Here is a 13,110-nt window from a genome sequence, read left to right as displayed (position 1 = left end):
CGGCAGACTTGTTGAAACTCTCTCAACAATGGCGATGGAAAAGTCATGCAGCTGAACAAAAAAGAACAAATGTCTATAAACATGGAAATCCGTCTTCTCCCGGGGGGGCGTTCTGCACCCACGGGGGTGGGGGGTGGGGGTGGGGTTCCTCCGTGTGTCTCCTGGTCCCTCCGCCATGGCCGCCCACGGCCTGTGTCGACTCCCTCATACCGGCGTGGTGCGGCGGTTGGCTGTGTTGGTCTGGCTCGAGTCTTTCAGGTCCTTCTGGGTGCAGTTGTGGACTTGCAGGAAGTTCTGGTCCCTCTCCGAGTTGTAGGTGGCCGTGCCGGAGGACTTGAGGGTGTCCCGGGGCAGCGTGTACATGGAGATCTCCGTGGACGGCAGCGCGCTGAAGCCCTTGAGGCCCACCGGCGAGGTGTCGCGGGAGTGCGACGGGTCCGTGGAGCGGGAGGAGGAGCGCGAGCGACGCCTGTAGCGGTAGCGGTAGCTGGGGATTCGCGTGATGGCGGAGCCTTGGAGGTAGTCGGCGGCGCGCGCCCCTATTCGGAGCTGTCGGTGGCGGTCGATGAACATGTGCACGGCCAGGACGCCCACCATCTCAGCCATGATGAAGGACAGGGCCCCGAAGTAGAAGGACCAGCCGTAAGAGTAGCTGTTCTTCTTCGAGTCGCTTTTCGAAGGGTCCCCCGCGTTGGCTGATATGTACACGATGATCCCGATGATGTTGCTCAGGCCTGAAGGGTGGAGAGGGGTGGGTTGTGGGTAATGGGTTGGTGGGGGAAACAAGACACCAAGTATCAGTCAGGATGAGCTCATGGATGCTTAACTGAATATGCAGTTTCTTCTGATTCACGCGCTGTACACTAATCCTGTCCTACATCCCCGATCTGAGACTTGTCCCTCGCAGCGAGAACCAAGGCGGCTTCAGTTCTTCCGATAGTGTACGACATAATCCACACATTTTCTTTTTTTATGCTTCCACTTGTTAGATAAGTCACACACGGAAGAAATGTTTGACATGGTGTATCTGGGAAGATGGATCGCAAGGGAAAGTGTGTCAGGGACACCTTATTTTTAGAGATGAGTCCCAACGGATGGCTTTTAGCCCGGCAACGGGATCAAGAGAAAAGAAAAGAGGACAAGAGAAGGAAGAACAGAAGAAGGGACTTGTAGCTGCAGTATTTAAACTTTTTTTTTAATGTTAACTCCAAATGAGTGATAACTTAAAGGAAAAGGGAGTAAATATGAAGTTAGGGTGCCTGGGACCAGCTGACCTGACCCACCAACACAGTCTGACCTTAAGTAAAGTACAAGTAGGCCTTAAATAAATGTACTCGGGTACATTCACCGGTCTAATTCTACTTCACCTTTGCCTGCTCGCTGTCGACTCACCTGCGGACACAAAGAAGATCCCCGCGCTGAGGATGATGTTGTGGCGCGACTTGTAGAACTCACTGGCAGCTATGCACAGGCCCCCCATGAAGAGCAGGATGACGCTGAGGATGGGGAAGATGCTGGAGGCTCGCACCGCACCTGCAAACCAACGGAGGGGGACAGAAAGAAAAGAGGAGACGGGGAGAGAATGGGATGTGATTTTTTGTTGGCGTGTGGAGAACAGCCAACGGGGGGGAGCGAGGGGGGGTGGTAAGAAGTGATGAATGTAAAGAAACAAAGGGAGAGAGAAAGCACATTAGAATCCATTTCAGCATCTGCTCCTCCTGCGTGAGCACATCCTCATCAACACCCCATCGGGCCTGTGAAAGACTCCATCAACACTGTCTAGTGAGTGTGTATCCCCACAGTGAGCCAGTTACCCAACCTTATGTAATCACACCGCTGCACCCTGTCTCCCTCTCCATCTCTCTCTCTCTCTTCTCCGCAGACCGCCGAGCTAACTGGCTGCTTCGTGTAGCGTCATGCCAATGTGCAGTCGACAGAAGCGCTTCGGGGGCTCTCGCATGCACATCGGCCGGGGCCGCAGTGCAGAGGGATGCGGCCCGTCGCCCTTGGAGCTCAACGGCGTCCTTGCAAGCTAATCGTCAAGAAGCAAGAGAGGGATACGTCGGGCTCTTTTGAGGATCGGGAGGGGGGGATGTTCAGAAAAAGAGCTGCGACCCCCTCAGGTGTAGAATTAAGAGTCACGGTGGGGTTTGAGAAGTTTCCCACACCCTCTCTCTCCTGTTTAACATGGACACTTAAAAAACTTTCATCAGGCTGGTTAAATCTTCACCACTTCACCTCATCTCCCCGCGTTGGCTGCCGCCTCAGCACTTTTCGCAGCTCCCCCCCCCCCCACCCCAAAAGTGCTGACGCCGTTTCTGTGGTGGCTGTGTGCTGAACTCGAACCCGCCTGCACCTCCGCGGGGACACGTCGGGGCTCCCGGCGAGCCCATCTGCCTGCCTACCTGCTGCCGTTCAACGCTCCCTCCTCCGCCCTTCTCTCTCTAACAAGGGTCCACTTATCCTCTACCCTAACAGCACCCTGAGGCGTTGAGGCCCACGGGCGGGGCAGCGGCTGCAGCGGAGGAGAGCGCCAAGCGGCGGGCCGCATCGTGTCTCATCAGCAGCCACGGTGAGACCGCACGAGGCTCCGTGTGCTGCATCCAGACTGATCCAAGATAACTTCACTAAAGTGTTGTAGGAAATAAATAAATTACTCTCCTACTTGACCGGAAAGTCCAATCTCGGGTTCCGGCATCACACTTTGCACATCGGACCACAATCGGCTTCTTTTTTTTTTTACTGCTCCGTCACGTGTTGTTTGGTGAAAACGTCCTCGAGGCTTTTTATAGGGTCAAGACAGGAGTTCCTCCTCTCACTAGGCAGCACATGTTGGCATGTTTCAGCTTCAGGTGAATCAACGGTGTGTTTCCAGCAGATTGACCGGAAATTCGCCCCTGAGGTCAGGATACCAATGATTTTGGTGACCCCTTGTGACCTCTCTGCTTGTGCCTCCATCAGGTCGACACGTTTCACCCGTGGACGTAAAGCTCGCCTACCGGGTGATCCGTCACGAACTCCACGGCCGAAAAAAAAGTGGCACGTCAATGCTTTTTTGTCGATTTGGAATTTTTTATTTAAGTATCCCTTGTTCCTATTTTTGAATAATGCGTTTAATAATTTTTGTTGTTGCTTTTTATACAAAAAATTTTTTTCAACATGAATTCTTTTGTGAAATCTATTATTAATTTATGTTTTTATTGTTCAAATTATGTTATGTTATCCATATTTCTTCATTTTGAGCTATTATCAATACATACAACGACGCAGTCTTTCTTCACATTGTGTTTTTTTGTGTATATAATCAGTAAACCACGTGTGTTTTATGCTACCAGGCTGGGGAGCGAGTGATGAAGGTGAACCTGTAACACCTGAGTTCACCCGGTCATCGTTCAGCACGATGAGACGCTCGTCACTTTCTTTGACCTCGACCGAAACGAGCTCCGATCCGCGTGGCTCCCAGAAAAGCTCCCAGCATGCACCACTGTGCCATCCTCCATCCTTCCTGCTGCACGCGCTCGTCTCGACGCCGTTCCTCTCTCTCGCTCGCTTCTTTCCATCTCTCACTTCATTTTCTCACTTTCGGTCAAAGCACAAGACAGTCGCCACACACACACACACACACACACACACACACACACACACACACACACACTTGTCTCCTCGTCGCGACCATTGTGGGGTTTCGGGTTACCGGTGAGGTTACTTGATTAAATATTAAGATGTCCTGAGAGTTGACCCTGCTCCTGTGTCCCGCTCCAGATGCCCCCCCCCCCCCCACCCCCCCGCCCCCACACCCCCCCCCTCCCCCATCTCGTTAACCCTGAAGATATCGACACGGCCGTTCACAGCACATTACTACCTAAGAGAGGGCACCGCGGCTCTTTTTCATCCATCAGCTTCATTTACAGAGACAAAAGGAGGACGGAGGGCCAGACCAGATGTATCGATCAGTGACGCGATCTCAAGGTGACCTCTGACTAAACAAAATACAAAACAGTGTGTGTAAACTTTTAAGAAACTTTTGAGAAGCGGTGACGGAGCTTTGCGGAGCGAGAGGATCCAACTCATTTGCATGGCCTTCGAGGAGCATCTGCCCCGCGGAGCTTCTCCAGTGCCTCACAGTCTCTGTATTAACGTCCACGTTTTAGCTGCACTTTGGAGAAAGAAAAAGGGTAGTGACCTTCACGGTGACCTCCCAGCATGCACTGTGCCTTCCCTGGGATCGGCATTGGCTGCGGATCAGGCCCATAGACTGTATATGAGAAGACTGTATATGGTCCCTGTGACGTCACTGGTTTGTGGTCTACATTTTGGGCGGCGCCATCTTGTTTTTTTTTGCGAATGCATCTTTAACACATGAAGCAAAGACTTCTATACAACCAGAGGAGTCGCCCCCTGGTGGTCAGGAGAGAGAATGCAGCTTTAACACATGAAGCACAGACTTCTATACAACCAGAGGGGTCGCCCCCTGGTGGTCAGGAGAGAGAATGCAGCTTTAACACATGAAGCACAGACTTCTATACAACCAGAGGGGTGACCATAAGATAGACTGTCATCTGGTCCGGATGAGTGTGTCGGTTTATAACTGGCCCTCGAGGCGCTGAGGGCTTCTTCTCTCTGAGAGGCCACCGATTTAAAATCAGTCCTTCCTCGACACATTCTGGAGGTTTAACATCTTCACTCTCCCTCTTTTAAGGATCGGCTGAGCCCCTGTCAGAGTTTTGGATCCTGCCTGGTGGGATGTTTAAGCACAGCAGCACCCCGAGGGGGGGATGGGTGGGGGGTGGGGGGACTGACAGGGACGGGTTGGTGCAGGAGCAGGTCCACGATATACTCTGTGTTTCACAGTCCTGCACAGGGGGAGACAAATATATCGATTGGTTGACACATGGAGCTGCTGTTGACCTTTAACGTCATACTCTGGTGGCTGATAATGTCAGCCACCTCTGACATATTGAAGGTTTCATAGTGATCTGACTAAAGAGCACACAAAACATTGGTTTTGTTTATTTTGCTTCTTTCAGCAGCTCATGGCGACTTGAAATAAATAAATAATTTTTATTGCTTATTGCTTATTTATAATATTTGTTTTGGTCTTGTTTCTTTTTTACTCTGTCTCTTGTTGCACTTTACCCTGTGCTGCTGTAACCCCGTAATTTTCCCCATTTCTCTTATTTTAACTGATCTCATAACTTAATTAAACTTGAGTTTTTTGGTAGGAACAAAATGACTAAAGATGTTTTATATGTGTGTGATAAACGACACAGAACCTTCGTGCTTTAGTGTGTGGCTTAATAAATTCTGACACTTACACTTATTATTATTGTTTGATCATTACAAAAGAATAAAAAGAACATTTTTTCCGAACTATTTATTTTGCCCGAAGGTGGAAAAATGTAGGATTTACTGAAATAAAACTAAAAAAAAATTATAAAAAATACTCCATGAAGTTACAACCTTGAGAACTAACTTTGCATCGGCTTATTAATCAGAGCAGACTGGGATTTTTTTGTGTGAAGGGGGCTTAAAGAGACAGGAGCTAAAACGACACATAAGGGGTCAACGCATTTTCAATGCGTTTCTTAATAATTAAAGCATGTAAATATGTTCCATTATGAACCTGAAAACGAGCACGATGCGCCTCCTTTAAACAGGTAGACCTTCCCTGTTGTCGCCGGTGGAGGCGGAGCTTGTTTTGTGCCAATTTAGGGGCTCAAAGATTTTAAACTTTATCAACGGTGCAACTTTAGTGATATGGTAAAGCGGGGGTCAATCTCTGGTAAAGCAGGGGTCAATCTCAGGTGAAGCGGGGTCAATCTCAGGTGAAGCGGGGTCGCGGGGTCAATCTCAGGTAAAGCGGGGGTCAATCTCTGGTAAAGCAGGGGTCAATCTCAGGTGAAGCGGGGTCAATCTCAGGTGAAGCGGGGTCGCGGGGTCAATCTCAGGTAAAGCGGGGGTCAATCTCAGGTGAAGCGGGGTCAATCTCAGGTGAAGCGGGGTCGCGGGGTCAATCTCAGGTAAAGCGGGGGTCAATCTCAGGTGAAGCGGGGGTCAATCTCAGGTGAAGCGGGTGTCAAACTCAGGTGAAGCGGGATCAATCTCAGGTGAAGCGGGGGTCAATCTCAGGTGAAGCGGGTGTCAATCTCAGGTGAAGCGGGATCAATCTGTGGTGAACCGGGGGTCAATCTCAGGTGAAGCGGGATCAATCTGTGGTGAACCGGGGGTCAATCTCAGGTGAAGCGGGGGTCAATCTCAGGTGAAGCGGGGGTCAATCTCAGGTGAAGCGGGGGTCAATCTCAGGTGAAGCGGGATCAATCTCAGGTGAAGCGGGATCAATCTCAGGTGAAGCAGGGATCAATCTCAGGTGAAGCGGGGGTCAATCTCAGGTGAAGCGGGGGTCAAACTCAGGTAAAGCGGGGTCAAACTCAGGTGAAGCGGGGTCGCGGGGTCAAACTCAGGTAAAGCGGGGTCAAACTCAGGTGAAGCGGGGGTCAAACTCAGGTAAAGCGGGGTCAAACTCAGGTGAAGCGGGGTCGCGGGGTCAAACTCAGGTAAAGCGGGGTCAAACTCAGGTGAAGCGGGGTCGCGGGGTCAAACTCAGGTAAAGCGGGGTCAATCTCCGGCCTGCTGCAAAAACAACAAGCGGTCCAAATGAAAGCCGTAACCTCGGTGCTGATAGCTGATGACAGCGGCGACCTCCTCCTCCTCCTCTTCCTCCTCCTCCTCCTCTTCCTCCTCCTCCTCCTCCTCCTCCTCCTCCTCCTCCTCCTCCTGTTCTTCAGAGGCCTCGCCTCGGCACACATCCTCCGGGGAGCCCCGTGATTAGCACCGCGGTCGGCGTTTTGATGTGGGTCGAGGTCGCGATCAGAGAGCACGATTAATTATACTATTACATATCGTATGATATAGATGATCTTGTTTTATTGAGGATTAACAAGTATTTTCACACACACGGTATTTATTACATTTGAATTGCGGTTGGTCGAGGCGGAGCTCACATTTAACTTATTTTCCTCGTGGATTAATCTGATGGTTATTTTTCTCCATTAATCGTTTGTCTGGTTTTGTACAAATTTAGAAAATAGTGAGAAATTGCCGTCACAATTACCCAGAGCCCCAAAGTGACACTTTGTTTTCAACAATTAAAAACAGTCAAAAGTATTGCAAAATAAATTTAAATGAATGCAATAATGAAAGAAAACAAAAATAAAAGCAGCCAATCGTCACATTTGTGAAGCTGGAACCATGAAATAAAAAATGAATCAACTCATTGTATCAGCTGTAATTGTATGTTTTGTGTGTAAAAAAACAAAAACTCTTAATTTATAAAGTAGTTCATCCCGATTGAGATCCCACTCTGGACACATTTATAGTTTTAATAATAGGAAGTTGCACCAAAGAAAAAACAAAACTACAATCTTTTCTCAAACTCTCAACCGATTTCTGTTTTCTTTGTGATGATTGGCACTTTTTATATTTACCACCGATATCACCGCTTGTTTTCCTCCCAGACGGAGGAAATCTCTGTGCTTTGATTCTATTGAGCAATAACACTGAATATTGTCAGTGTTTGGTTTCCCTGATCCTTCATGTGCACATGTAGAAAACGAAGAGGAGTTTCCCAGATTTTCTTTTGGAAAATCAGAACGGAGAATGAGACGCTTCTTATTCTTTGCTCCATTTCTGTGGAAAAAAAATCCATTTGAATATGTGACAAATTATACAACCTCTAAAACCAAATGTCAGGATTCAGGTGTGTCCTATTAAAGGAGGGGGAAGTATTTTGTATATTGTATTTTGTGATGCATTTAGATCACTTTATAACTTTGTCATTTAAAGCCAGGGTTGGTAATCTTCTGTTCTCTCTTTTTTTATGGGTTACGTTTGTTGAAATGATCTTATTTAGCAATAAATAAATCATACGCTCTGATGAAAGCATTCATTATAAATCCCACTGCTTTTCTTGGGAAGAGCCGGCCTGCGCGGGGACTCTTGGTTCAGGTGAGGCATTGACCTCTAGGGTACTTGGGGTCAGCATTCATAATAACAGGGGTATTGCATCATGTCAAAATGCTCTCATGATAAAAGAGTTGAGCCACGCAGCTGCAGGTTTTTTCTTTTGGATAATTCCTGCAGCCTGTGCGTGCCAGAGAGAGCCGGCCGGGGGTGAGAGCGGACACTGTGTGTTCTGTATCGATCTAGAGTAATGTACTAGTGCAGTTCTAGAGTCATGTACTAGTGCAGTACTAGAGTCATGTACTAGTGCAGTTCTAGAGTAATGTACTAGTGCAGTTCTAGAGTCATGTACTAGTGCAGTACTAGAGTCATGTACTAGTGCAGTTCTAGAGTAATGTACTAGTGCAGTACTAGAGTCATGTACTAGTGCAGTTCTAGAGTAATGTACTAGTGCAGTTCTAGAGTCATGTACTAGTGCAGTACTAGAGTCATGTACTAGTGCAGTTCTAGAGTCATGTACTAGTGCAGTACTAGAGTCATGTACTAGTGCAGTACTAGAGTAATGTACTAGTGCAGTTCTAGAGTCATGTACTAGTGCAGTACTAGAGTCATGTACTAGTGCAGTACTAGAGTCATGTACTAGTACAGTTCTAGAGTAATGTACTAGTGCAGTTCTAGAGTCATGTACTAGTACAGTACTAGAGTAATGTACTAGTACAGTACTAGAGTAATGTACTAGTGCAGTACTAGAGTCATGTACTAGTACAGTACTAGAGTCATGTACTAGTACAGTTCTAGAGTCATGTACTAGTGCAGTACTAGAGTCATGTACTAGTGCAGTACTAGAGTCATGTACTAGTACAGTACTAGAGTCATGTACTAGTGCAGTACTAGAGTAATGTACTAGTGCAGTACTAGAGTCATGTACTAGTACAGTACTAGAGTAATGTACTAGTACAGTTCTAGAGTAATGTACTAGTACAGTTCTAGAGTAATGTACTAGTGCAGTACTAGAGTAATGTACTAGTGCAGTTCTAGAGTAATGTACTAGTGCAGTACTAGAGTAATGTACTAGTGCAGTACTAGAGTCATGTACTAGTGCAGTACTAGAGTAATAGACTTCCCACCGCTGCAATCCTCTCAACCAGAGTTATAGCTCTGCATTTAATATTCATCTGGAAAGTCAAATTCGAGTCAGACTTTGAGTCTTCTCATGTCGGGTTCAACTGAACCTCATGTCGGGTTCAACTGAACCTCATGTCTGTCGCGTTCAACTGAACCTCATGTCGGGTTCAACTGAACCTCATGTCTGTCGGGTTCAACTGAACCTCATGTCGCGTTCAACTGAACCTCATGTCGGGTTCAACTGAACCTCATGTCTGTCGGGTTCAACTGAACCTCATGGTGAACCTCATGTCTGTCGGGTTCAACTGAACCTCATGTCTGTCGGGTTCAACTGAACCTCATGGTGAACCTCATGTCGGGTTCAACTGAACCTCATGTCTGTCGGGTTCAACTGAACCTCATGGTGAACCTCATGTCGGGTTCAACTGAACCTCCCACTCTGAACTTAATCTTGTTATCATTCCACTGACATCCATGAAACCCATGAACGTATATAACAAAGTACATGTGCACACACAGCAATACCGTGCACGTGTACTGCACATGTGCACAATCTCTCCACTTTACAAAAGCGTCTCTTTGCGCTCTCCATCCTCTCTCTCTCTCTCTCTCTCTCTCTCTCTCCCCCTCTCTCTTTCATTGACAGGGTTGAGAGGAAATTAGCATTGGCTCTTAATCAGCCTCCCCAGCCCAGAATGTGCTGATGTGCACAGGACAGGGTCATGCTAATCAGGTGCCTCAGCTCCCAGGCACATTGATTTAATACTACAAACGCTTATTAATCCCCTCCACACCTCCTCCTCCTCCCCCTCCTCCTCCCTCCCTCCCTCCTTCCTCCTCCTCCTCCTCCTCAATATACTGAGCCCTTGCACCGTCCTCGTCGTGTTGTCCCTCAACCCCCCCCCCCCCCCCCTGACTCTCAACCCTCTCAATCTCCCCCTGATCACCCCCCCTCATCATCAGTGTGTGTGTGTGTGTGTGTGTGTGTGTGTGTGTGTGTGTGTGTGTGTGTGTCCTGTGTTAAAACGTGTGAAACAATGTGCAGAAACAAAGGAAATTAGCTTTGGTGGCTAAATTCAAAATGTGCTGACGCGGCGTTTCGGCCTGCATCTGAAAGCTTACGTGTCCTGACAACGCGCCTTGCGGGCAGAATGCAATTTGACTTTGAATTGATTAGAAAATAAGTGCACATCTTTATGAGCTGGCGTGAGGGCTGAGAGGGTCAGATTTGACGTTTTTTAAGGATCCCTTTTGGGGAATTTATTTAGTCTTGTTCGTAGTATTTATTAATTTATGTCGTCTTGAGTGTTTTTGTTTTTTTCGGCAGTTTCTTTCATCTATCTATTCCTCTTCTCATAACTTCCACTAATATCTACTAATTTATTTTAAATGTTCATAAAAATCGTCTACGATACTCAGATTTTCTTTGAAGTAAGTCTCATTTCATCTATTCAGGTTTCTTAGCGTTTCAAATTGATCTGAAACAACTTGTCGATTAAACGGAATATGAATCACAACTTTTGATAATTCATTCATCTTATTTTTTTAAACAAAAGCGCCAAAAATCAACTTTTCAAATGTGAGTATTTGCTGTTTTCTTTAAGTCCTGAGAGAACATTTAGTATATTTATGGACATGAAATATGGACCATCTTACTGACCAAAGAATGAATGGAGGAAAATCAACAGCTTGTTTTCACGGTGAAGACGGCGATGCAGCCAATCCACTCCCATTACTCAATTTCACGTCTCGAGTTCCTTTCAAAAACATAAAGATCCTCCCATTAAAAACCTCTCCGGCCTCAACTCGAAGCAGCTCTGATCCCGAACTGAATTATGTGTCGTGATCATAAATGATCAAAAGCATCACGTGACGTAAAGGCCGTAAAAAGAGCGTTTGTTTGCAGAGGAAACCGGCACATATTGTTCTTTTTATATTTGTGGAAGCCGCAGGAAGCCTTCAATCAAACAATAATCAAAGAGAATCAAAAAGATGAACAGGACTCGAAAACCTTCCCGTCAAAAAGATCTCTGTGTTGTTGAAGGGGAAATATCTGGAGAAAAACTCACTTATCGGTGCTTGTGCTCATCATTTGTTGCATTGCTGCAGATTGAACGAGCCAACGGGATATAAAGGAGTTAAAACGCAACATGCAGCAATAACGCAGCAGTAATATTAATCCCGAAACATCACATATAATATTAAAAAAATTTACATTTTTGCTTTTTTACCCAGAACTTTTACTTGTAGTGGAGTATTTTCTCATTGTGGTATTAGTACTTTTACTTCAGTAATATCCGCCATTGAATCAATTATGAAAAGAGTTTTACAAAACAACACCATTCGGGATCATTGCTATGTTATGATGAATATAAATCACATGTTTAATGTATAATTATCGTCATATTGCTCCCATTGAATCAATTATAAAAAGAGTTTTACAAAACCACACCGTTCAGGATCATTTCTATGTTATGATACAAATAAATCACACGTTTAATGTATAATTATCTTCATATTGCTCCCATTGAATCAATTATAAAAAGAGTTTTGCAGAACAACAATGATTGGGATAATTTCTATTTAATGATCAAAATAAATCACATGTTTAATGTATAATTATCGTCATATTGCTCCCATTGAATCAATTATAAAAAGAGTTTTGCAGAACAAACACCGAGTAAATTTAAAAATGTGTTCACAGTGACGGAACTTTTAGTAAATAATTAATTATTTCTTCACACCGGAGCTACCGTTTCAGAATATGAAAATGTTCTATATATTTTTGTTTATACCCTGCTCAAAATAAACAAAATGAGGACCCTTTAATAAAAACATTGCTTCACATTTCTAAATATTGCCTTTCGAGTGGCCAGTTCAGGGGTCCGTTTCGACCACAAAGGGTTAAAACAACAACTCCAGATTGAATTGCCCTCATCTTCTACATTGCAAACAAACGGAGAGTAAATCTACCGTGTTGCTTTATGTATTTATGTTGAAGCAGCTGGAAGTCATTTTGCTTTTCATTGCACGAGGATCAGCTTCCCTTCTGGCTTTTGGCACTTTTATTTTGAAATGTTCAGCACAAACATTTAAACCTTTATGTTTGGAAACACGCACACACAAAAAGAGGACACAAGCATGCACCGCGACACTTTTGATGTCAATCAAATGTGTAACATTTCAACATTGATCGACGGTATTATTCTTATACTTTTATATTCCTGTGAAAGCAATGCATTCTGGGAGTCATAACGCTTGCTTACGGGATCCATTTATCACCGAAATTTACTGCTTCCCCCTAAAAGTTACTGTGCTTCTCAGACCTGTAAATTGTACATTATCTTACTGGTGAAGCTGCTGCCAGTAAAATACCATTATGTTATATTATATATATATATATATATATATATACAGGATATGCTATTAAATTGTAGCTTACTGGCTAAAAAGGCTGCCTGTAAATCCCTGTAATCTTTCACGTTTTACGGTGTTTGATATTTTCCTCTCACAGCGGTGGGAATTTCCCGGCTGCTACACGATGAATAAATGTCTGCACGTAAAATAAAAACTGACGGGAGAGGTCTTTGACGAGGCCCCCCCCCCCGGTGACATCGCCGCGCCGCGTACTGTAATCGCTCTTTATTACGATCACGATGCTCGCTCACCTCTGCGTCTCACGAGCTCTCTCTATATTTTCCCGTTGATGAGATATAAAGTTAGAGCGCCGTACGGCAATCACTCGGCCAACCAGGAAAAAAAACAAAAAACGATTGGCTTTTAATTTATCGGCCTGCGCGTTTCGTGTTTTTTATGTATCCGTCGATTGGATTCCTTATTTGTTGTCTTGGACACCGTTGGAGGAACAGGAGGCTCAATGTCACCGCGACCGACCGGGACACCTGCTAAAGCAAACACAGGGGGGGGTACAATATATTACCCACCCGGGGTCACGTCTGGGGTCACGTGATGCACAAACTGGCAGCAGAGACTCTGCAGCGGTGGACGAGCGGATGCCCTACAAGC

At 45.7% G+C, this 13,110-nt stretch overlaps 1 protein-coding gene across 1 annotated transcript in view; it reads right to left on the bottom strand.

The window, feature by feature from the left end:
- Window positions 1-204: 204 nt before the first annotated feature.
- The window catches only part of cacng2a (calcium channel, voltage-dependent, gamma subunit 2a), a 49,232-nt gene continuing 36,326 nt past the window's right edge, over window positions 205-13,110 (bottom strand). The window contains exons 3-4 of the mRNA XM_034539682.1: window positions 1,393-1,533; window positions 205-734 (exon numbers count right to left, since the gene is read on the bottom strand). Of these exons, the coding sequence (XP_034395573.1) occupies window positions 205-734; window positions 1,393-1,533 (671 nt within the window). The remainder of the gene's footprint in view (window positions 735-1,392; window positions 1,534-13,110) is intronic.

This window comes from Cyclopterus lumpus, chromosome 8 (genome assembly GCF_009769545.1).
Source record: "Cyclopterus lumpus isolate fCycLum1 chromosome 8, fCycLum1.pri, whole genome shotgun sequence".
Lineage (NCBI taxonomy): Eukaryota > Metazoa > Chordata > Actinopteri > Perciformes > Cyclopteridae > Cyclopterus > Cyclopterus lumpus.
This window is presented reverse-complemented; position numbering and strand designations above follow the sequence as displayed.